Here is a 23,817-nt window from a genome sequence, read left to right on the forward strand (position 1 = left end):
ATAGATTAAATATACGAACCCCAAAAAGGGCAGAATATGGGCTCTTTAAGATTTGAAATTGTAGAAGTTTCATCTCTTCCAAATGCCTCAGGTTGCAGTCCATCCATAGCTCCACTTGTCTCAGCTCGGCTCAGGAAGTGAAGGAGTGAATTGATGAATAAATAAAAGGAGACATCAGCAGTGTACGGAAATCACATGTTCATTGACACACTCACAAGACGGCCTTTCTATTATTCAGTAGTTTGCTCCAGACCTCTGTTCCCTGCTGACGTAAATAACAAATCAAGAGCCCTTTGATGCATGTCAGGAAATAATCCACAAAAATGAATGTAAATTCATGATTAGCATGCTGAATGATAGCTATTTGTAGGTATCATGCTCTTCTTTACATTCTAGTGTATTCATTGTTCAAAAGAGTCAAAGAAAATACGACACAATGTCAATTAAAACCTCTGAACATCAGCTTTCATCAAACTCACAAACAACTCTGTTTCCATTACTGTGCCTGTATTGCTTTCACATTCTACACTGAAGCGCATTGACCTGCCTTCAGGGCTGTGAAACAATTTCCTGACATGGGAGAAACAATCTCAGAACCCAATTACGATGAAGAAATCCCCAAATTATGGATACTGGGTTCTTAGGGGGCACACAATCAGGTAGTTTAGTATCTCATTATTGCGCCAAACCCTCTGATGCAAAAACTGAAACCAAAGCCAGAATATTATCACAGGACTCATTTTTGATCATTCACGCTAGCTACCGTGGCAACACGTAATTTAGGTCGTGTAACCCGGACTATCTGATGTGAAGTGAGAGCTGCCAAGCTGCCAGTTTTGTTCATTTTTAAATGACTAAGCTATCAGAACATCTGCTCCGCTCTCATCTCTTTCACTCCACACCTAGCTGTTGGCAGGCGGGCAGGCACATATGAACACACAGACACAAACACAAACACACACATATGCACCACCTGTTTGGCACAAAGACAAAGGCTTGTTCTTAGTTGTGTAAATAAATGCTAAGGTTTTCATCTGCATTGGAAAGTGCAGAGTTATGAGTGGGGAAGGTATTCTGGGAAAATAACAGGGAGACAGTGACAGATGCAAACACAGACAGAAAGCGGCTTTGTGTCCGGTGTCTCAGAGGGGCTAATAGCAGCTACTTCTTCTTTCATCTGCTGCTGTTGCTGCTCTTTATATCCTAGCTCTTAACATGTCATGAAATATAATATAATGCCATCCAGAATGTGACAGAAATTATGCCCCTTACTTCTAAATGATTAGCCAAGCAGGGAGACCATTATTTATGGCTGATGGCAAGATTCTGTTGCTACTGACTCAAATATTTGGCATTAGAGAAGTTCACCCTGTGACTGATAGCACGCCAGCTGGAAAAGTTCTGATCTGTATATGTATTTTTTTCCATATAAGTTACCGTTGCTTGCTCCATCAAGGGAAAAAAAGCTTTGTTTTAAATGGTTAAACACATATTACATTTTGCGAGTCTGGCCTCACAATAAACTGGAACAAGTGTCCCCTCCCCTCCAAGCTCATCATCCTGTATGTGGACTGAGTAAGCTTCATCAGTGTGAGAGTGCAGCTCTGCATAGAGGATGGAGGTATAGATAGTTTCTCTTGACATTCAGTCATAAAACTGGACCATACCTCACAGCACTGGACAACTTTAGACGTGTTTGCGCTTGAGTATCATTAGGGCAATATGCCTTTGAATTAGACATTGGGACGGAGCAGAGAGGAGGAGCAAATGATGCATAATCTGCGACAGCAATCCATTCTTTATGACCCCCGCCCCAAAGTGTCCTTTTGTGTCTTAAACTGACAACAAAGGCAGAGCATATCGTGTGTCATAAGAACAACATTGCAGTGTCTTCTTCTTCCCAGCAAACGTGGTTAATCTAAAAAAAGTATTGTTAGTTATATCGTGAAGTTTGAAGGGAAAACATCAGGTTTTACATGGGTCTCCTTTTCGCCCCACATGTGCCCCAACCATCTGAAACTATCAGTCTTTGTATGAAGTTATTTGGAGTTGTTTGTATCTCTGACTTGTGTTGTATCTTATGTCTAATGTTGCCATAGAGGATTGAGTTGGTTGATAGCCCGGTGCTTCTCATGAAAAAAAGATAAATGGAGCCTTGTGTGTCTGTTTGAAAAGCCATGGGCCCAAACAAAATGTCGGTTGTTGACGCATTGGATATGCGAATGGGTTGGTTGGTTTGAAACTCTAACCTGAAGACACTCAAAACAACTCCAGGAGTCTTTAAGCAGAATTGGCTGATCAGTGGCTAATCCAAGAAAAAAACATTTTTTACATGAAAACTCCCAAAAGATTGAGTCAATTCAATTCAAAGTCATTGAATTTTATGAACTGTATGAAAAGCAATCTGGATAACATTTCCATTCATGGAGTCTAAATAAATGTTTAAATAATGATATTATCACTAGAGCTGCAGGGCGACTGATAGAGAAGATTCTTTTCACATAATTTTGCTTCTGGAAAATCACACGTCCATCGTTGCAGTGGTACCCAGGAGGGAATGTTGTTTGGAGTCCTTGTTCGAGAACATTTTAGAGGTGTTCCAGGTTTCCAGCCAACCATTCAGGTTTAGCCAAGAGTGTGTGTGTGTGTGTGTGTGTGTGTGTGTGTACGCGTTTGTGTGTTTTCCAGGTCCAACGATGCTGATAGCTTTCACATGTGAGTAGTGGCTCCTGTCCAGATACTCTCATGTGATTGGTGGGATGTGTCTTGACTTACACCCACTCATACGTCTCCTTTGCTCTCCCTCTCGTGCCTTCTTCTTCAGACGCAGAGATTTGCAATAATGTGATTATAAACACACTGCATTTAACAGAAATTACAGCAAAGATACAGATCGTAATTATTACATTTATAACTTTGAACAGATGTGTGCATAAAATGAAAAGCATAACATTTATTTTATCTTAAATCTGTGCATAAGCTTTGCTAGGGTTATAGTTATTTCCTTGTGGTGCTCAAAGACCAAGGCAAAATTAAATCACTCTAATTTATTGATATGTTAATTTTAATAATGGAAAAGTTGTTTACTGCAGAAAAACTGCTGGTGAGCACAAAATGACATGTCGAGATGCCTGCTGCTGACTCTACTGTTTGAATTAATATACTTCCAGATGTGATTTCTGATTTTTTTTTGTGGTATAAACACTTGGAAGGAATGGAAATTAATGTAAGAGGAGGAGGTGGGTCGTGCAAATGTTTGTGGCTTCTGCAGTATACCCGCTCAGCCACCGCCCCCTTCCCTCTCCTCCCCATCAGAAGAATTTAATCACTCTCCTGTCTCCTGCCAAGGCTCCTGTAACAAACACCCCTCCAAACATACACACATGCACACTCCATCTATCCTACCTCTCCACCTCCCCTCTTCCCTGACCTCATTGCCCTCTTAGATTTGTTTCTCTCTCTCCTCCTTTCTCTCATCCCTCTTTTTTCAAAGTGTATCCCTCACCTGTCACAGACTTTCAAAAACGAGATGCTGGAAGCTCAAGCACTCTTCCAAATAGGTTCTACAGTTGTTTACACTAATTACAATCATGCTCTGTTCCACTTCAGGATGGAGGTTAAGTGTGTTACTTTCTTTTCTTCCATCGTGAGATAGCACACATGGAAACACTCAGGACTGGGCACTGGTTCATTGTGGGTGTTTATATGTGTCCATGGGCAAAAAGCTTGTTTTTCCAAATATTTAGGTATGGCTCACCACCTATTTGCAGTTTTATGCCTGCATCTTGTTTCCCTTATATTATCCATCCGTAGAAACTTCCAGCCCTTGTTAGAGCACTGAAAGCTTATACCCTTTCTATAGCGTCAAAGATCCACTGAACCGTCCTCCTCTCAGCGACAATTTAAGTGTAAAATCTTTGATTTAAACATCTGTTGGCAGTCCGCTAATGAACTTCCAGTTGAGTGAGTTGTATTAAAGCAACATGTAGTAGTGAAAACAGATCCATCTAATAGACATGTTCTGATGTTGGTAAGCCTCTGTTATTTTTGAAACCTCATTTGATCTCATCTTGCAGTGATTTTCATAGAGAAACACACGATACGGACATTTTTCATCCAGAACCCATCATTAATGAACAGTCTCTCAATCAACTAGCAATATGTCATGTCCAAAAAGTACTGAATGTGCCTTGGAAATGTTCAAATCCATACCTTTGTGAACATATTACTGCTTTTTAATCCGAAGAGCTGTCGTTCTATTCTCCGGAGCAGTTAATGGTGTACTTAGCTTAATGGTTTCTGCCACACTTAAACTCATTTCCTTTGTAGCTGACTACTGTTCACTGATGTAGTTAGCCATTCATTGCCAGCAGCTTCTTTTTATCTTCTTGGTTGTTGTCGTACTTAGCTTCACACTTAAGGCTACAATTACATTCACATTCCTTATGGTGCTTTGTTGCACAATCAGCTAATGAGCAATTCACTGTCTGTTATTTCCTGACACACAGAGCTTCTTTGCTTTTAGCGTCTCAGCTGTGTGGAACATGGCTGTGCTTTTAAAGCCACGCTTTCATGCTCTATTATCGGTGGCTTTTTAACTACAGTAGTGTGCTCGGCCTGTGTGCAGAAAGTCTCCTTCTCCATCTTCCAGACATTAAAACATGTGGTTCAGTATAGCACTTTAAGAAGAAACAGATATTATTGGTAGCTTGCTGTACAATGGGCTAATTAGGCTTTTAGTCCCATAAGAGTTTCCTGCTATAAAGAAGATATTCTCTCACCCACTCGTCTACACAAGAGGGAGAATAATTAGTCCGGCACTTTAAGATGCAGACAAATCAAACCTGTACTTTTGGTTTTGGAGCACAGTGGACTGATTTTCTATTCATATCACCGAAATGACTTTCATCCCAAAACTTTCTTTTCTACTTATGCCATACTGCAACATTTCATATTCTTTACCGCCATGAAGTTTAGCTTGTATTTCACCAAGAAGTAGTGCTGTACTCCTTGTAAGCAGACAGTTTCAGGGCGGCTGTGGCTCAGTTGGTAGAGTCGTCATCTCTTAACCGGAAGGCCGAGGGTTCGATCCCCATGTCTTCCTTGGGCAAGACCCCAAATTGCTCCAGCTGCTTTGTCTCACTACATAGCAACCTCTACCATCAGTGTGTGAATGGGTGTGAATGGGTAGATGTGACAGTCAGAAGACTTGAAAAGTGCTATATAAGCTCAAGTCCATTTACCATTTACACTTGCATAAAAACTAAGGATGAAAAAAAAGTATGAATTCCTTTCAGTGTCTAGTGTGAGTCGGAATCAAGTCCAAAAATGTGTTATATTTTTTTAGCTCAGAACACAAAAAGTATTTCTAGGAAGTCATATTCATATAAATACAAATGCTGATCGAACTACCCTGACAGCATTAAAGGCTCTATGTTACTTTATTTTTAAAATTATGGTTATACTTGTGTTTATATTATTAAAGTTTTCCAAAAAATGTGATTAAAAAAATGCCAAATATGACTTTGCTTATATTATACATTATAGCAATATATTGAATCCTAAAATCAGAATGCACCACCTCAATACAAACACAGCATACATGTTTTTTTGCATGATTTAAGTTTTTTGTAGTAATATGATGTCTAGTATTGTAGTGTACTGTACACCGTACACGCTGAACTGTTAAGAGCTGCTGGAGACCGTTTTATAGTTAACAGATGCAGACAGAAGACAAGTTAGCCTGTGGTAACAGCTAATGGTCGTTTACCATTAGTGGAGGTCCCTGTTGTAAAGATCATACACACACACACACACACAACCATGAACACACAGACTCATTCAGTACCTTTCAGGCCGTCAGGCAATCACATCATCATTAAGTTAAGGAAACTCCCTCCACACACACATGCGCAATGTCACCAATAATTTGACAAGAGTCAATATTAACTGTCTTCTCCAAATACACACACACACACACGCACACACTGTGTCAGTAGTCATTATTTAGGCTGACAGAGGTAGATTTATACCCAGAGCGCTTTCCATAATTGAACAGTTTTCGTCTCTCTGTTTCCGCCTCAGCCTGCACAGTCAGCAGCTTTACGATGAGCCCTGAGGCCGGAGACAAGGTGTGTGACTGTGTGTGTGGTTTAACAGAACTAAATCCTTCCACTGTTTCTCAGTTTGAGGTGTGTTGTGAGAAAGAAAGAGCTGGCGAGTCATGACATACTGATGTTACTAAGTGGTGTTGGGGATGACCCATCTGCAGAGTACAGATGTAAACATTCGGCGTTTCTGTTAAAATCACGCTTGAATCTTTATGTTTGAAACATAACTGACTATTGTCATCCTTACCTTTCCCAGAGAAGTGATGAACGACACATCCTTCGAACAGAAATCAAATTTATATGAGCAGATAAAAGGCAAAACTTCTTGCAAAAGCAACTTGTGAATCCCAAATGTATGCATAATAACTACCAGAATAAGTTTAATTGTAACGTAATTCATCATTACTAATGTACTGACCTTTACAGTAGCTACAGCCATAGCCATGATGGATAGGAACACGAGGGTGGAGGAGGATGATGAAGAGGCTGAGGAAAGGGAGAAATAAGAGGAGAGGAGGTGACGGACAGAGAACAAAATTGGATTAGACGGATGTAGTGGAGATGGAGATAGAAATTGGAGGCTGACAGGAGCTGTGTGTGGTCACTAATTAGGAAAATGGTGGAGAGAGATTGAAAGGGTTGTGTTCCCTTCTCCATGTCTCTCTCTCTCTCACACTTTCTCTATCTACAGTATATGTCTCTCTCTTCCTCTCTCATTTCCATTCCTCCCTCTCCTCTCCTCTCCATATGGGGGGGCTAATTACAGAGGTAAAGGGCACCAAATTAAAACAGCTTAATGTCAGCAGCTGGGAGCTACTTATCCAATGTTAATATCTAATTCTGTGCGTGGTCATGTTTGTGTGTGTGTGTGTGTGTGTGTGTGTGTGTGTCTGGGCGTGCTAAATATGTGTGTGCTGGGACAGTAATACGAAGCCATTCTGTTTTGGCTTACATAATAATCCTGCATGCTTTCACTGTGAGCAGACTGTGCTAACAACTTAATAAAGTTGTGCACACACACAATGCAGTCGACTCAAAGCTAAATGCTACCATAGGTCAAGAGTTCATACCAAACAAGACACACAGACACACAGACATACACATGCAGATCACCAAGTGAGTCATGGAAACATCGAGAAGAAACCAAACAAGCGGTAAATCAACAGTGGTCTCGGATTTACTGACCTGGTGGTTAGAACTGACATAAAATAACACCAGACAGAGTTACGGCACAGGGAGAAGCGCTGAAAGGTTGAGACGAGAGCACACAAAAAAAACGAGGCATGATCTTAACAAATAGAGAGAAAGATCAGGGGGAGTGGAAATCAAAATATGCCTCAGGGAGAGATGACAGAAAGAGCGAGAGAAAGAGTTATGGGGAAGAAAATTGCGGTTGTGGTAAAACAGAAACAACAGTAGATAAGGTTTCACCCCTATGTCGGAGAGAGGGATCCAGTGTGTGTGTGTGTGTGTGTGTGTGTGTGTGTGTGTGTGTGTGTGTGTGTGTGTGTGTGTGTGTGTGTGTGTGTGTGTGTGTGTGTGTGTGTGTGTGAGAAAGCATGTGTGTGTATGTATGTGTGGAGAGCGAGCTCCTTGTGGTGCTGATTGTGGTTTCGCATAGCAGAACTGAAAGTGGTCAGATTTATGGAGACAAATGACAAAGAGAAGATGGAAAGAAGGAGATGATTTTCAGAGTTGAGTGATCGATGAAGGAAGCAAAAGAAAATATCAGACAGAAGGTAGTCATTTCTAGGAATAATGTGGTAAAGAGTTTGTGGTGTGAGCCTTGTGCCACGCTAGCCAGATGATCTTCTGTTCCCCTACATACAGTATACCAGTGTGTGTGTGTGTGTGTGTGTGTGTAAGAGAGAGAGAGCTGGTTAAGCACTCATTTAAGGATTTTTAACCATCAGAAGAAAACTGCTTATTAAAACCAGAAGGTCTTTGGGTTACACTGACATACCCCTCTGCTGACGTTTGTGTGTGTGTGTGCATGTTTGATCTATCATACACTGGTCGCATGCTGCTGTGCACCAAGGTCAGTGTGAGTGCAGCATCTATCATCGTAGCATTGCAGCTGTACGTGTGTGTGTGTGTGTGTGTGTGTGTGTGTGTGTATGCCAACCTGCAGTGGATAAAATGAGTGGTGTGGCATGGTGTGCAGCTGAGTGCCAGCTCACTCTGTCACTGTCACCATCATGACAAACTTCAGCCTTAATACACAGTCTCGGAAAACAACAGTGTTGGGTGTACAAACATCATTAGTCACTGTATGAAAACTAAATCTTACTTTACTCAAACATCACTGCTGGTCTGTGAACATATTTCTCTTTCTCAGTGTGCCGTGAAGCAACTGCGGAACAAAGTGTGCGCGTTTCAACAGAGGAGCTTAGTTTTGGTCACTGTGAGCTCAGTACTGTTTGAAAATATGACACATGTTTGAAAGTGTATCATGATTAAAGCAGATGAATCACGCCAATGGTTGCTTTAGATATTAAGATAATTAACATGCTATCAAAATGTTAAAGTTTCCTGTTAGGGTTGAACTCATAGACTGTATATTGGAAGTGCACCTATAGTCATTCTGATGTCACCCAATGATTTATCAACTGCTGTTGTGAAACCTCAAGCGCAGCATTATTTTGTTGGAAGTAACCATATTTGGACACGAAAGGGGGAGGAGTTTGAGAGTAGGTAGAGGTCAGCAAACAGTAAATTTGATGGTCTCTTAGTACAAGTAACAGCACAGTTACCTACATGATATGATATGACCCTAAGCAGACAGCAAGCAATACCCCCTTGCCACTTGTAATTATTCATTAATTTTAACCTAAATATAGATATATTGATTTATTTTTTGGAGAGTTACTGTATATTAAAATAAATCAACCCCTAAAGTTGTATTGAATAAGAGTAAATGTGCTATAGAGACTGTTTTTTTTTGTAGTACCCTGAAAACCTCTTTGATTTTCATGTGAAGTTGGGCATTTTAATATTTTTCCTGATGGGGATTGAGCTGCTTTTGAAGCCAACCTCAGGTGGCATTTCTGCATCTGCTCCAATTTTCAGCCTTAGGGGTGCTGCTTAGTTGGGCAGCATTAGTTGAAAGATAGTCAGCGGTGGAATCAGGGGGTGGCAACGGGGTGGTCATGGCCACCCCCTGTAAAAATGTGACTGGCCACCCCATTGGCCGCCCCAAAAACTTCTTCTTCATGAAGTTGAGATCAATAAGCCAAGATTTAATTCTTGCCACTCTGTTGTGTTATTGTGAAAAGTTGGGAAATTTTACACAGGAATATAACGTGTATGATACTTTGATTTGAGCAGTTAAATTGGATATGTGGGCGGCAGTAGCTCAGTCTGTAGGGACTTGGGTTGGGAATCGGAAGGTCGCCGGTTCAAGTCCCGGCACGGACCAAGTCCGGAAATTGGTCTGGTAGCTGGAGAGGTGCCAGGCCACTTCCTGAGCACTGCCGAGGTGCCCTTGAGCAAGGCACCTAACCCCCCCCCCCCACAAGCTCAGGAGCGCCCGCCGTAGGGCAGCCCCCTCACTCTGAGACCTCTCCATTAGTGCATGTCCACAGGATCCTGTTTGTGCATGTGTGTGTATTTCAGTTCATGTTTGTGTAGCATGTTTACTAGACAGAGTGTAAAAACAAATTTCCCCTCGCGGGATCAATAAAGTATAAATTCTTCTTCTTAAGTGTAGGCAGAAATGGTAGATAAATGCAATTCATCCCTGTTTGTGTGAGTACTTCAGGCCACCCCTGCATAAATCAGTGCTCCTGCTAGGTCACCCCAGTAAAAAAAAATTCTGCTAGGTCATAATGATAGCCGGTGATACTGTAAACAAAAGTGAACAAGGAGGGATGCTGCAGGGACTTATGATGTGTCAAGACATAACGTGCTAATACTGGGTCTCAATAGGAATTCTCGCCATCTTCTACCATAATAACTTATTTCCTCTTTTGCATTGTGTTCTAATTTTTAGTGTTCATATTTTTGTTGCAGAAACCACAACTGTACCAGACACAGCGACCCCCACCGTGCCCAGAGAGGAGCACACAACTGCTGCATGGAGACCAGGTAAACACAAAAAAATGGGGATTCTTTTCCAAGCACACACACGTTAATTTAGTCTCTGTCTCTCGTCCGCACACACTTGCACACACTCTCCTACTCCGGAGGTCAAACTCATGATGTCATCAAGCACCGTGGGGCCTCTGGGCTTTGAAGTCGGTTAGATTCAAGAGTCCCACAGGAAGCCAACAGGAATGTACGATGATGTAATTAAAGAGGGTTCTTTTTCGATCAAAGTCCTAACTAAATGAAGTGACTTAAACTAAACAGACAAATCAATTTCTTTTTTTTAACCCTCTCTTCTCTTTATTATTATGCTTTTGCTCTTTGCCCATTCTCTCTTATGTATGTTTTTCTTCTTCTATCATGTTTCTTCTTTTCATTTTGTTCCCAAACTCCCTCTACTGTACGGGTATCTTTATGTCCATGTCCTGTCTATGTTTGCTTTCTTTTATCCTCTCCACTTACTCTTCTGTGAAGCTCTTTCCCTGTACAAACAATCTCACTTCTACAGTATGATTTGTATTCAGTAAGATTTATTGAGATGTCACTTATATGAGAACTATTGCCAAAACATCTAAACACAATGGGAATCTCTTTCAAAGGAGTATCACAATAAAGAGAAGCTGAGCACAGTGGCATAAAAAGATAATATGACGCTGAGAAATAAAATGTTGAAATAGGATACGGTGCTAAAATCACTCTGAATGCGTTGCAAATAAAAGTGACAGGCAAAGAAATGCAACGTCTTTATTAACCATCTGTGTCTCTTTCGCAGCTACCACCCCGTCTCTGTCGGCTGTGTGTGACTTTGAGCAGAGCTTGTGCGGCTGGTCGGCTGATCCTCAGTCAGGTGTGAGCTGGTCGCTCCACACAGCCAGCAGCAGTTCAACAGGACACGGATCACATGGGACCAGGCAGGATCTGGCACTGGGAACAGACAGTGAGTACTTTGTTGGTTCTCAGTAGAGCTTGTAATCACTTCCAGAAACATTTAAAAGATGTTTGTTTGAAGTTGTGTTTTCTTTTAACACTCAGTCACTAGAGTTTCATGTCATACCCACTTTCTGTGTTATCAATAACACAGGTTTATCATTGGAGGGATCCAAATCTGTACTGTGTTTTCTGGAGTTAAGCAATGCATCAAATCACTCCCTTTCATTTAAATCATTCAATCATTCAACCCTTTAACTACATGCAAGCTTGTTCAGCTTGACACGCTTCTTCATCCTAGCTAACCCGACAAACACTTCCTTCCAATTTGGCGGTCGATTAAAGCTTCAAAATTTCTAGCCTCTTCTTCTGCTCTGTCAATACATCACTGCACCAGTACTGCACACACCTCCCCAGCATCCACCTGCACGCTCCGGCTTGGGGAGTTTATATTATCTCATCACTCCTCAAATTCCTGCTTGTAAAACCGATCTGCAATTAGTGATGAGGTAAGAGCCTTTACGCGTTAATCACCATGTGATTAAAGTACAATATAAGTGCATACATTTTTTAATTGCATCAAACACATACCATTTTATCCCTTTAGGCCCGTCATAGTTGAGCTACTGCAGCGTCATCATGTTAAACTTCCTGAGAGTTCAGTTGATGAGTCAAAAGTAATATCCACCTTCTGACATCAACTAATTCTCCTTTCACCGTTCCTTTTAGCTGTTTTTATTTACTTTTTGATCCGTTAAGAGTGCCTTTTTGTGGTAAAGTAATGTTATAACAATAAACAATACAAAATTTCAAAATAAAAGCATAACGATAACTGTTTTTAATTGCAAAATAATTGAATTTCAAACATTTGATAAAAAATGTGATTAATCATGATTAATTATCAAAGATCAGGGATGATTCACAATTTAAAAAATAAATAGTTTGACTGCCCTATTATTTAACACAAGTTGTCTGACTGAACTGAAGTTGTTTTTTAATAAGGAAACCAAAATTACAATTTTTTTAGCTGTATTCATCCTGAATAAAAATATTGATATGGTTATTTTTATTATTATTTACATCTGTTTTTGTATACTTATCATCAAGGCCCTCACACAGACTCATTACCTTTTTGTTTTTTCTCCACTGAGAAAGATGGCACTGAAACATGAATTTGCAGGTCACCACTGTGATTAAACGTTCATATACCTTATGAAAAATGCTTTCTCATTAGAAACATGTACATCTCATATAGTATCGGGTTTTCCATATTTCAAGATATTTCTCACTTTGTAAACACAGAAAAGAAAGCATCGTCATGTTAAGATGTTTTACCTTCTTAAGCACAAAGACTTCTGGAGCTAATTAAGAACAAAGTGGTTGTCCCGTGGTGGAATATTTCACATCCCAGTGCTGGGGGGAACCACTGACAACAACTATGATGCAAGGATTTCACTCTCATCTGCTTACCACTTAATTGGAGTTTTTTTTTTTTTTTCAATGTTAGGTTTAATAGTTTCACTTTTCGTAACCTAGTTTGATACTTCATTTTCTCTTTTATTTTTTCTACACTTTTTCATCTGATTCAGCTTCCTTTTAATCCAAACTTTCTGTCTCTTTACTACCCACTGCTCAAACACAATTTTCTTCCTTTTCACGTTATCTCTGTGTTTTGTTCATTTTTTTTACCATCTCTTTTCATATTCTGTAACCCCCTCCTTTTTAAAAAGCTTTTTCCGTCTTCTCTTTTCTCCCTTTTCTCCTTCACTTTATAACCCCTAATATCAGAACAAATGTCTTTCTGCTTTCAATCCTTAACATCTCATTCCTCCTTGTTACCCCTACCATTTCCTGAACATGCTCAACAGTATATCATGTCTTTATTTTTATGTCACTTTCCACTTCCAGCCCTCTCACCCCATCATTGAAATCATATCCTCCTTTCCTCGCTGACCCTTCTCCCTTTTCCCTCAGTGGTACTTGGCTTTTTCCACATCTGTCCACCTTTAATAAGACAGCAGGAGGATAACCAAGACTGCTTTATCCATCACACACACACACACACACACACACACACACACACACACACACACACACACATACTGGGCTTGCACACTCATAAGCCTCACACACACATCGCCCTGAGCAGTCAGATAACTCAGATGATGGCTTTGACAGAAGTGCTGCCTTAGCTCTACAGCTCCCCCTGAGGCTCACACACACTGAACACACACACACACACACACATTTTACAACCACTCAAGGTGGGGCTGACCGCGTATTAAACACTCAAGGTGTGTGGGTTTGTTTCCCACACACACACACACACACACTCACACACACTCGACCTTGCTACCCACCAAGGTTTTCTCTGTATCTGTTGAAGCCATCTAGTTTATGGTTGACTGAGCTGCTCCTTTAGAAACAGACAGGGCCGTGACATAAGGCTAGGCTCTACATCACATTCAGCTGCTGTGTGTGATGTGTGAACGCCAGCAAACACGTTCATTTAAATGTGCTTCTCTGTGCTGTTATTAGTGTGTTTGTGTGTCTCCAAGTGTGTGTAATTGACATAGCAGCGTCCCCGTCTTCGTGTTAGACAGCAACATGACACTAAGTCTTGTTCTACAGCAACATTAGCTCGGCACCCTGTCGAAAAGCCGTCTCCATATGCAAATCAAATCCCCAACTCTTGTCATGGAAAAGGGTTTAAAAAGAGAAAATCCAACCTGAACAGAGCTCATAAGTTATTCTTTTGATCTCAGACAGGGCGGGACTGAAAGTCTACACCCCCATGGAGATTTCGTCGAAGGAAACTCTTCACAACGCTGTCGGGAGTAGTTTAGTTATTGATAAGGAGAGGAAATGAGAATAAGGGAGGGCTCAAAGACAGAAAATTGACATCATAATAGCAGTGTCCTGAAGATATTATTTTTAGGAGCAAAGCAGGAGCAGACCAATATTCTCAGAGATCTTCCTACAACCTGAACTCAAAGCTTTGGCAGTTTTCTAGTATGTATGCTAAAATAACAGAATAATGCAATATAATAAAAAGGTTACTATTTAAATATGTAGTGTACAATAATTCTGACACAGTTTAAGGGTGCTTTACATCAGAAATGGCTCAAAGAAGCTCTTTGCCAAAAGTTTGTCACTGTAGATCAGAGTGGATCTGCTTGGAAAGGTGTGTCTCTCGCAATTTTTTAAGTGCTCTCTGTGATGTGAATTCAACTCGGATCAATCAGGACGGTGTTATGGTAAATATATGATGTTAAGAAAATGTGAACAAGCTTCACCCCTGGCTTTTAAGGATGAGTGAGAGTAACACAAACAAGATCTTGTCTGCAGCAATGAAGTGTCCTTTAAATTAATTGCAAAAATTCTGTTATTGGTTGATAAACAATATTCCTGGGAGACATGCTCGGTTTTTGGAAGGATTGATTGTCAAAATGTCGCTTAATTGAGTACAGGGAGACAACAGAGGCAGCTGAGTTTAATTCAATTGATTTATTCAAAGTAGCTGATAGAATTCGATGTTTTGCTTTGATTGGGGATAAAAAGTTCAGTTTGACCTAAGTCAATAAAAAAGGTTAGGTCGGGGCGCCTATCATTTAGGTCGCGCTGAATGTAGGAGGCCACCCAGCAGACGTCCTTGGTTCAAGTCCGGCCTTCGGCTCCTTTCCCGTACATCGTTCCTCAATCTCGCTCTCGTTTCCTCCTCTTTCCACTGTCCTCTCAAATATAGCCGAAAAGTCCCGAGGATCTCAAGTGAAAAGAGCTTTCATTTTTCACTTTTTCACAATCAATAACTTCTGCACTTTGTCTTTGCCCATGCTCACTTGAGTATTTACAGTTCTGCTTCCAAGGATAGCAAACACATCAACAGACTCACTTATGTGTATATTTTCAAAATACAAAACTCGCACTTAAAATAAGCCACTTGCAGGTACACAAACACATGACTGTCAGATGACCTCACACACACACGCACACACACACACACACACACACACACACACACACACACACACACACACACACACATTCCCACATACAGATATATACATAAATACAGACTCATGTAAACAGGCACCAGCACACACACACACACACACACATTTCCATCCCTGCCTCCCTCAGAGCCAATCTGCATCCCTGCCTCTCCCTCCCATGGAGAGTTGTTAATTAATTCCCTCCCTTTGTACGTTAGCCAAGATCAAACGTAGAGAGGCAGAAAAACACTGCAACTTTCTCTAACTGTACTTAATGAGCAACGGTAATTTAGGTCCCCGATTTCATCGCCTCCGAGTGAAGAAACAGCGTTACCTCAACCCAAATCCATAATTCATTAAGTGTGATGTGCTGCAAAAAAAAATTCTGTTTCTGGCAGAGGAAAAACAAAAAAACAAATGTATATATATGTAGATAGATAGATGGATAGATAGATAGATAGGTTTCCCTCGTGTCTCTTCTCTCTCTTCTATTTCTCACTCTCTCCTTATGAGGTGTCACACACTGCGTCTGTACATCGTTAAAAACACTATTTGCAGCTCCAGCGAAGCTTTTAGACTCCGACCATAATAGAAAAAATAGACAAACAACCAAACACAGCAGCAGGCTAATGATTATGGTCCTGTTTGGGTGGAGAATACACTATAGCACTGCCCCTCTCTCTCTCTCTCTCTCTCTCTCTCTCTCTCTCTCTCTCTCTCTCTCTCTCTCTTCATGTCATATTTGCTCACTATTTTACTCACTCACCCTTTCTTTCCCTTCATCTCCTTTGCTCTTACTCCAATCGATTTATTTTTCTGCAGAGAGGAGAAAAGGATAGTGAATAAGAATTAGTCAAAAGCTGTGGGCCTGTAAGTGTTTACTGGCAGCTCTGACAAAAACAGGCAGGACAACAAAACGAGGTGTCAGCATTCACAATGATTAGGGCTGTTTTAACTGCGTGTGTGTGTTTGTGTGGGTAGATGTGTGTGTTCAATTTGTGTCCATCACCATTAGTGGCCATGATGAAATGGCACTCTCTCCTGTGTGGTAAAGCTTCATACCGCAGAACGATAGTGGTAATGCCTTCAACTCTTAGCAACCACATCCCACTGCATCACTGCATACATCATGCTGCATGCTGGGCTTGCAGAAAGCTGAACGGTCCGTCACAAACCAAATGTTTAAAAAAGGAATCCATTAAATCGATAAAATGCAAAAAGCACAGAAAAAACAACCAGGCTTTATATTAAAACCCCATATGCTTGGTGATGTAAGGCCCCAGACATTTTTTTAAACAACTTAATTAATTATTCTAAAATACATCCTTGATCTCAATTGAACATCCTCCTTTTCTCGTCTTTTTCTCCAGGTTTCTCAGGGAACTACCTCCACTTGGACGCAGGTGCCCACACGCAGCGCAAGCGAGCCCGCCTAATGAGCCCCGAGGTGGGGCCCGAGCGAGGCCCGCTCTGCCTCCTCTTCTACTACGAGCTCCAGGGGGAGGCACAGGGGAGTCTGAGGGTGCTGCTGAAGGACAGTGACCAGGAGGAGACACTGCTATGGGCTCTGAAAGGAGACCAGGGGTCTCACTGGAGGGAGGGCCGCACCATCCTGCCCCAAAGCCCCAGGGAATATCAGGCAAGTGCTGGTCAATGAATCAATGAATCAATGAATCAGTCTTTTTTTTTTTTTTTTTTTCCCCTTAGAGCCAAATCACAACAGAGATCTTGACACCATTCGCACATGTTCACACACACTGAACATTTTAGGAATTGTTTTGGGAGGCAAAAATCTTATGAAGAACCAAACTCAATGGTAGATAGGCATCTGTTGCCGGGTAAAAAGTGGGATGGAGAGAGACTGAAAGAGTTTAATTGATTGGGACAAAAGAAAGAAAAATGATTCATTGTTGCTGTAGCAACCAGGGACCGAAATACACAGAGTGTAGTTTAAGTCACACAAACTTTATGATTAATTAACTCTTTAAACACCAACATGTTAAAGGGCTGCACCAGATCCTCATTACCTACAATGTTTTATGGGATTACTTGCCGATCACTACATCAGAACTGTTCATGAACCTCTGTGTTTAATGAAGAATCTTCCTCTTTCAACCAGGTCGTGTTCGAGGGGTTTTTTGATCACCCGACCAGAGGCCACATCAGAATAGATAACATCCACATGAGCAACAGCATCGAGCTGGAGCAGTGTACACGTAAGTCCCATCTCCTGTCTATCTACCTGTCTGCCTGCTTCTCATACACAGTACGTCCCTACAGGCTTTATTCCGTCTGTCTGTCTTACTATCAATCTGCATTATTGCATCCCTCCTTCTCTTTATGTTTTCACCAGAGAGGTTTTCAGAAAAGAGAGAAGAGAAACACTTATAATATCTCTCGTTTACACACACACACACACACACACACACACACACACACAGACAGACACACACACATAAAAAAAAAATGAGAAAAAAAATATAGAAAAAATGAAAGTAGGCCACAAACGGCCTTTGGGCACGGATTCTAATCTATCTTTCATATCTTCCTCTCTCTACCTCCCTCAGTCTTTTCCTATACCACCCCACCCTGCTGGTTTATCATTCTTCTCATTCCGTCTTTACGCCTCTTGCTCACTCTCTCTCCATCCCTGGCCTCATCTTCTTCGAAGTCTGGGCTGTCGCTCGGCCACCGAGGGCCAACACCAAATGTTGGTGTTGATGAGAGAGCAACGTGTAGTTTTTTATGTGGCTAAACTGTTTCTCTCTCTCTTGCCGTCCCGCACATACCCACACGCTAGCCAACAAGACTATTAATAACTATTGGTTTCACTGATGGATGTTATTACTGCAACACAAATCCAGTCTTACTTTAAACACACTGACTAGACACAGGATTAAGTTTTAAATGCTTCACATATCTCTGTTTGACCAGTATCGTTTCCACACACACACACACACACACACACTCTGACACACACATAGTTTGTTCTCTCTGTCATGTTAAATAATGAGCATATTTTTAGCATTTAATGTAGCGAAACGCCATTGCACTCGGCACAGCAGGACAGTGATAGTTAGCCTGATGTGAGGACGCACACACATACAGAGAGAAACAAACTGATGTATAACGACATCCAAAAAAATTCCACAGTTGTTTTACATTAATAACCATGACACATTAAGACACACACCCACTCACTCTTGTAAACATGCTTTCCAGTGCACTGCTTCTTCTGCTTTCAACCCTTTATAATCGAGCCAGACTGCGTTCATCTGTCTCATCTGGGTCCAACTTCATTGTCATTTCAATTCTTTTCCACCTCAGTAAAACGCTGCGTGCTCTGAATGTTCTTTACCTCACCTCTTTGTTCCATTGTGTGTTTTTACGAGATCTGAAGTAAGTTTGTGCAGATTCTGCTCATAAAAGACAATTAACTCGTCATGAATTATTTTACTTAACCTTGTGCAAAGTCTGATGTGTCACTGGAGGAGCTTGAAACAGGCTCTGAGCATACATATTTGAATGATTGGCAAGAGTTATGAACAAGCGAGCGTGCAGTTTGAAAGTTGGGAGCATTTTGTAGGCAGTGATGGTTGAATGAAGAAGTCATGGAGTTGCATTATGGGAAATGTAGGACCCACTGTCCTTTACTTGACTAAGTCTTACGACTAAATGTCAGGATTCTCATTTCAATTTGTTTCTCTCAAGTCCCCCAAACGTATGTAGGTGCAGTGCTTAATATGTGATGTGTGCCTTTTATAATGTTTAAAGGGGTGCAACTGTTTAAAAAAAAAAGAAAATGAATGAATATAATAGTCTTTAAATGACATGCCACCTGGGCTTATTCAAAGCCATTACTTATTTTATTAGTCCAGTGTTCCAAAACCTTTTATGACTTGTGACCCCACTTTGACTTCACAAAACTCTGGAGACCCCGGGCATCCAAAACACACACAGCTTTTTGCTTAAATTATTATTTTTGCAGGAAAACATTCTCAGGACGAGTGAGAATTTAGGGAGGATTTAATTTTTCTCATGTACAGTTAAGTGAGCGTGCGTTAACAAGGCTGAAAATGAATGCTGGACGCATGAGGCATGGATGAGAGACAGACAGAGATACTGCGACTTTGTTAGCTTTTAGAATGGTCTACGGCTCACAGTGGCCCATTCTAAATTGGATAACGTCCCGTAGCTTAATTCAGGAAGAATATTTTTTATTTGTCAATAATTACAAATTTCAGGGGACCACATATGGCGTCTGGACCCCATTGTTAGAAATAAATCAAACACTGTTATTTTACTGATCAACTAAAAGAAAAGATGCTGCAATCACAGGTCATAAAACATCCGACTGATAGCCAACACAAGGCTCTGGCATTTACTCTTGCCTCTTTCCCCAACAGATCAAATGTATTTTATTCCTTTTTATTCCATCACTTACTTTTATATTGCTTGTCTTATTTGTTTCTGTCTCCTGTCTGTAACTTCTACTTTTGGTTCTATACTCAATCTGTCTTATACCTACTGCTTTTCTCTCTGTTTTTCCATCTTCTCTCTGCCTCTCACTTTCATAATGCATATCGTGTCCTCCGGCTAATAATAAACAGCAGTAAATTTCAGTCCCTGCTCCCATGCCCCTTAACTTACCTCCACCCTTACTTCCCCATGCCTCTCTTTCCCCTCGCTTCACCCTTCCCTCACTCCCTAATCTTCCATCTACCCTCCGTTCACCTCTGAAAAAACAGAGTTATAGAACAATCATAGGACAGGGAGACAGAGGATGACAAAGCAAAAAGAAGAAATTAAGAACAAGTCGCGTTTGACAGACACATAAAAAGAGAAAGAGAGAGCACACGCAGGGAGGACCCAACCTGTCAGCCCACTCTTTCACCATCTTGTCTTTGTTTTCTCCCAATTGTGCTAAAATGACTGTCATCCTGGGAGAATTAAGAGGCTTAAGACTCCTACACATCTCAGAACTACACAAATCTTTATTGATTTTAAAGGGAAAAACAAGCACAATGGCAGGAAGTGCAGCATCCAAAATTTTGTGAATCAGCTTTCTTCCAAATAACATAACAAAAAGAGTTGTTGCAATTTCTTTGAATGCAGAAATGTTGCCATTGATTTCGTGAACTTGGGATCTTTCAGCAAGTGTTAGACATTTGAACTTAAATGACAAAATGAGGAGAGTTTTATTAATAGAGCCCCAAATTGTGTTGAAAAAGGAGTGAAAAAACGTCCTTTTAACGGGCAGAAACCTCGAGCAGAATTGGACTTTAGGTGGTCTTCCATCTTTCTAAAGGTTTGGCAAAGAAAGGGAAAAGGAGAACATGAAGTGGCAATACCATTTAGATCATGATAATAATGCTATCAGTGATTACACTGAAAAAGGTGGCCTTCATCACTTCATCACTTTATCAAACACATCATTAACTGTTAAAAATGACATTCCTTTTTTCTCTCTCTCTCTCTCTTCCAGAGCCTTTCCCTGCCTTAACGCCTGGCATAACCAGTAAGTTCTACTTCCTGCTTCATTTGTACTTCCTGTGCCAAATGTCTGTGCTTTCTGCCTGTTGCTTAGCTCAGCTCACAGCACTGCACTGGCCCCTGAGAAACCTTGCTATAACATGTGTTAAGAACTACATTGCTTAACATATGTTACAGGTAACGGATACATACACATCAATTACAAACGTTTCTTTCAAAAATGTTCCCATCAAGTCTCCTATTATTTCCACACAAGCCTATATGTTGGTTCTTTAATCTATGGTGTTTTTATTACAAATCAACACGTGGACATTTACAAATTTTAAATCAGTCTCAATGTCATGTGTTCATAATCAACCTTTGAATAAGTAGAGGTGACAACATTGCAACCTGATGGAATGGAAGCACTGCATTGTTCCAGCATGACTTGCTGCATGCTGTGCTCTCACACTCTTGGTAATGCAGTTTGGTTTGTTCCTCGGTCAGTCATGATATTTCCCCAAATTCTAAAAAGATTATTTACAGCAACAAAAAACTTTGGCAGATGGCAAACATAACATGTGAAATTGCAACATGGTAAAAAACGTCTGGGATTATTTGCACATTACACAGTCTGATAAGTGTTGAGAAGAGAGCACCATGTTGAGTGAGAGCTGGTAAACATGAATGCAACATCGCTGGTAATTCTCAAAAGGGAGACTGTGGTTTGAATGGAAGAGTGTTGTAGTACTCAAGAATTCATTTTATCTTTTTGAAGGTCTTGTCTAGAGTCGAAAGCATTTTTAGTCAGTCTTGTCTCAGACTGGGCGTACTCCGGATTTTAAATCGAGACCGGTCAAGACAGACACTGAAAAGTTAGTTTCCAAGTTCATTACTGTGATTGGATGGAAAATGTCTGTTTCTAAAAGAACAATTAACTTTAATTCATTCATAATTTCATTTATATTCATTTTTGGTGATATATATGGTCTTGGTCTTAACTGGGTCTCAATCCCTAAATGTCTTGGTCTTGTCTTGGTCTCGGAGCACTCCGGTCTCGAGTATGTCTTAGTGTGGCCTTGACTACATCACTAGAATGGACCCGGTTTTTGCTGATATGTAGAACAACTTTATAGTGACACAAAAGAAAACATTCAAACCATGAGGTCTTGGTTCTCAGACAAAGTAAATTTGCTTTTCATTTTCTTAAAGGTAACTCAATAACTTCACCCTTGCTACTTTTTTATTATAGAGAACAGCTCACTCACTCATCGTCCACTCCTCTATCCTGGTTTGCTCACAACAGAAGCTCTCTCTCTCTCTCTGCTTTCAACACCATAAAAGGAGTCTCGTCTCTCTTCCTCTATCTCTTCCTCTTGTTCCCATCTTCTGTACTTTATTTCACGCCTCCCTCCTCTGTGCTTCTCTACTTTCATCAAACCTACCTCTTGCTGTCCATTCCCTTGTTTACATTTTTCTCCTCTCCTCTCCTCTTTTCCCATCTCTCCACTTCTCCACTTCATTTTCACAAGCTGCTGATGCCACCTGAATGAAATACAGAGTTGATCACCATCCAACTTTTCTTTTCTTTTTTCTCTCTGCTTCACCCTCAATAGGCCAGTCTGAAGGCAGATAAAAAAGGGCTTAGGCAGATTATGCTACTGGATCTCTTGTTTTCAAAAGTCTGGGTTTGGACTTGTATTGCTTGCTTCTGAATTGCTTTTGTTTAGAAACCAACAAAATATGAGCACAATCTGCGCCTTGTTGACACGAATGATCCTGAATTTAACCTCTGAGAGTCAAATATAACCAGACTTTTAGATGTATTTTACACCTGGTGAATTATATCCACATTTAAAACCAATGGTTTGGACCAGGTTAAAACTGGAGTACTCGTCTATTTCTTTTATCATTATTATTATTAAAGAGCTGGGAGTGATGATTTCTTTGATGCTATAGGTAAAAGCAAACTATTTATTTTTAATCATTCTCTTAGTTTGCATTGGTATAGCTGTTGTTGTGTTCCTATTTTAGTCACTCAATGTGTGTGTGTGTGTGTGTGTGTGTGTGTGTGTGTGTGTGTGTGTGTGTGTGTGTGTGTTGCCATGTGTTCCTAGTGTGTGAATAGATCAAAAACATTCCTCAAATACTGTCAGATACTTGAGCAGCGCTTGCTTTCTTCTGCCACACTTCAGTTCAATAAAGACTGAAATGCCATTCCCAAAAATAGTCAAATCCAAGAGCCGAACGCAGAAACCTCTAGTCACCTGACTCAGACACAAGTGTTTGACCTCATGGTTTCCTTGACTACTGAATCCTGCGGAGATATCACATGACTCCCAGCATGACAACAGTGTCAGTTCTAACAAGACTGAACCCTGGAAAGAAGGGTTTAACTCCTCCATTGTGACGTCTGTTGAAAGCTAAGTACTAAAGTGGTTCTCTTTGGATGGGCGGGCAGATATAGTTAAAATATTTTTACAAAGAACTGCATATATCAAAATTATATATATATGGATGCTTCAGTTGTGGTTTTTGTGTGTTTGTGGGTCTTGATGTGGGTCAGACTGTAACTCACCATCTACCTATTTCCTCTCAGTCTACCAAAGAATGGTCATATTTTCCCCATTTATACAAATTATGAAAAGTGCAGACTGTCATGTTGAAACTTGAGCAAGAGAATCAAAGATGCTAAAGCGCTCAGTGCTCTTATATCATTGTTGGGCTATAGGGGGATGGGATTGTGCTAAGGCTTCCCAGTTTGCCATCGAGCCTATATGGGCGAATCTGAACCCTAACAGTGATCGAAAAAACCTTTTTATAGTCTAGATTTCAATTCAGTCAAACATAGCTTGAAGTCTTTCCAGCTTACAGCAACTTTCTTTCTCTCCAATATATAAAGTGTGTTTAGAGTAGAGCCCGACCGATTAATTTGCCTGCTGATAATATCGGCCGATATTAGCATATACAGTCACTATTGGTATTGGATAATTTTTGCGCAGATAAGCGCCGATATTACTAAATTTATTTCAAATAGCATTTCATTTGAGTTTCATTGTAGTACTCTAGCAGTATTATTTCACCAGAAGAGTGTGCTATATGGATTGAAAATTCATTATCACTCTCCAGATTGTCAAGCGGCGACGCACATACATGCACAGTTATTTCCAGTTGAGTGACCATCTTGTCTTCATAATTATTTCCACAAGTGTTTGATTACTGCATTGGAT

The 23,817-nt window shown here is 40.6% G+C and overlaps 1 protein-coding gene across 2 annotated transcripts in view; it reads left to right on the top strand.

Moving 5' to 3' along the window:
• LOC132987015 (neuropilin-2-like) overlaps positions 1 to 23,817 on the top strand; it is a 97,771-nt gene that overhangs the window by 62,262 nt on the left and 11,692 nt on the right. Inside the window, exons 12-16 of one of the 2 annotated variants that reach the window (XM_061053779.1) lie at positions 10,122 to 10,196; positions 10,969 to 11,133; positions 16,486 to 16,754; positions 17,235 to 17,331; positions 20,601 to 20,633. In XM_061053779.1, coding sequence (XP_060909762.1) covers positions 10,122 to 10,196; positions 10,969 to 11,133; positions 16,486 to 16,754; positions 17,235 to 17,331; positions 20,601 to 20,633 — 639 coding nt within the window. The remainder of the gene's footprint in view (positions 1 to 10,121; positions 10,197 to 10,968; positions 11,134 to 16,485; positions 16,755 to 17,234; positions 17,332 to 20,600; positions 20,634 to 23,817) is intronic. The other variant, XM_061053780.1, reaches the window with a different exon arrangement.

This window comes from Labrus mixtus, chromosome 13, assembly GCF_963584025.1.
Source record: "Labrus mixtus chromosome 13, fLabMix1.1, whole genome shotgun sequence".
In the NCBI taxonomy this organism is placed as follows: Eukaryota; Metazoa; Chordata; class Actinopteri; order Labriformes; family Labridae; genus Labrus; species Labrus mixtus.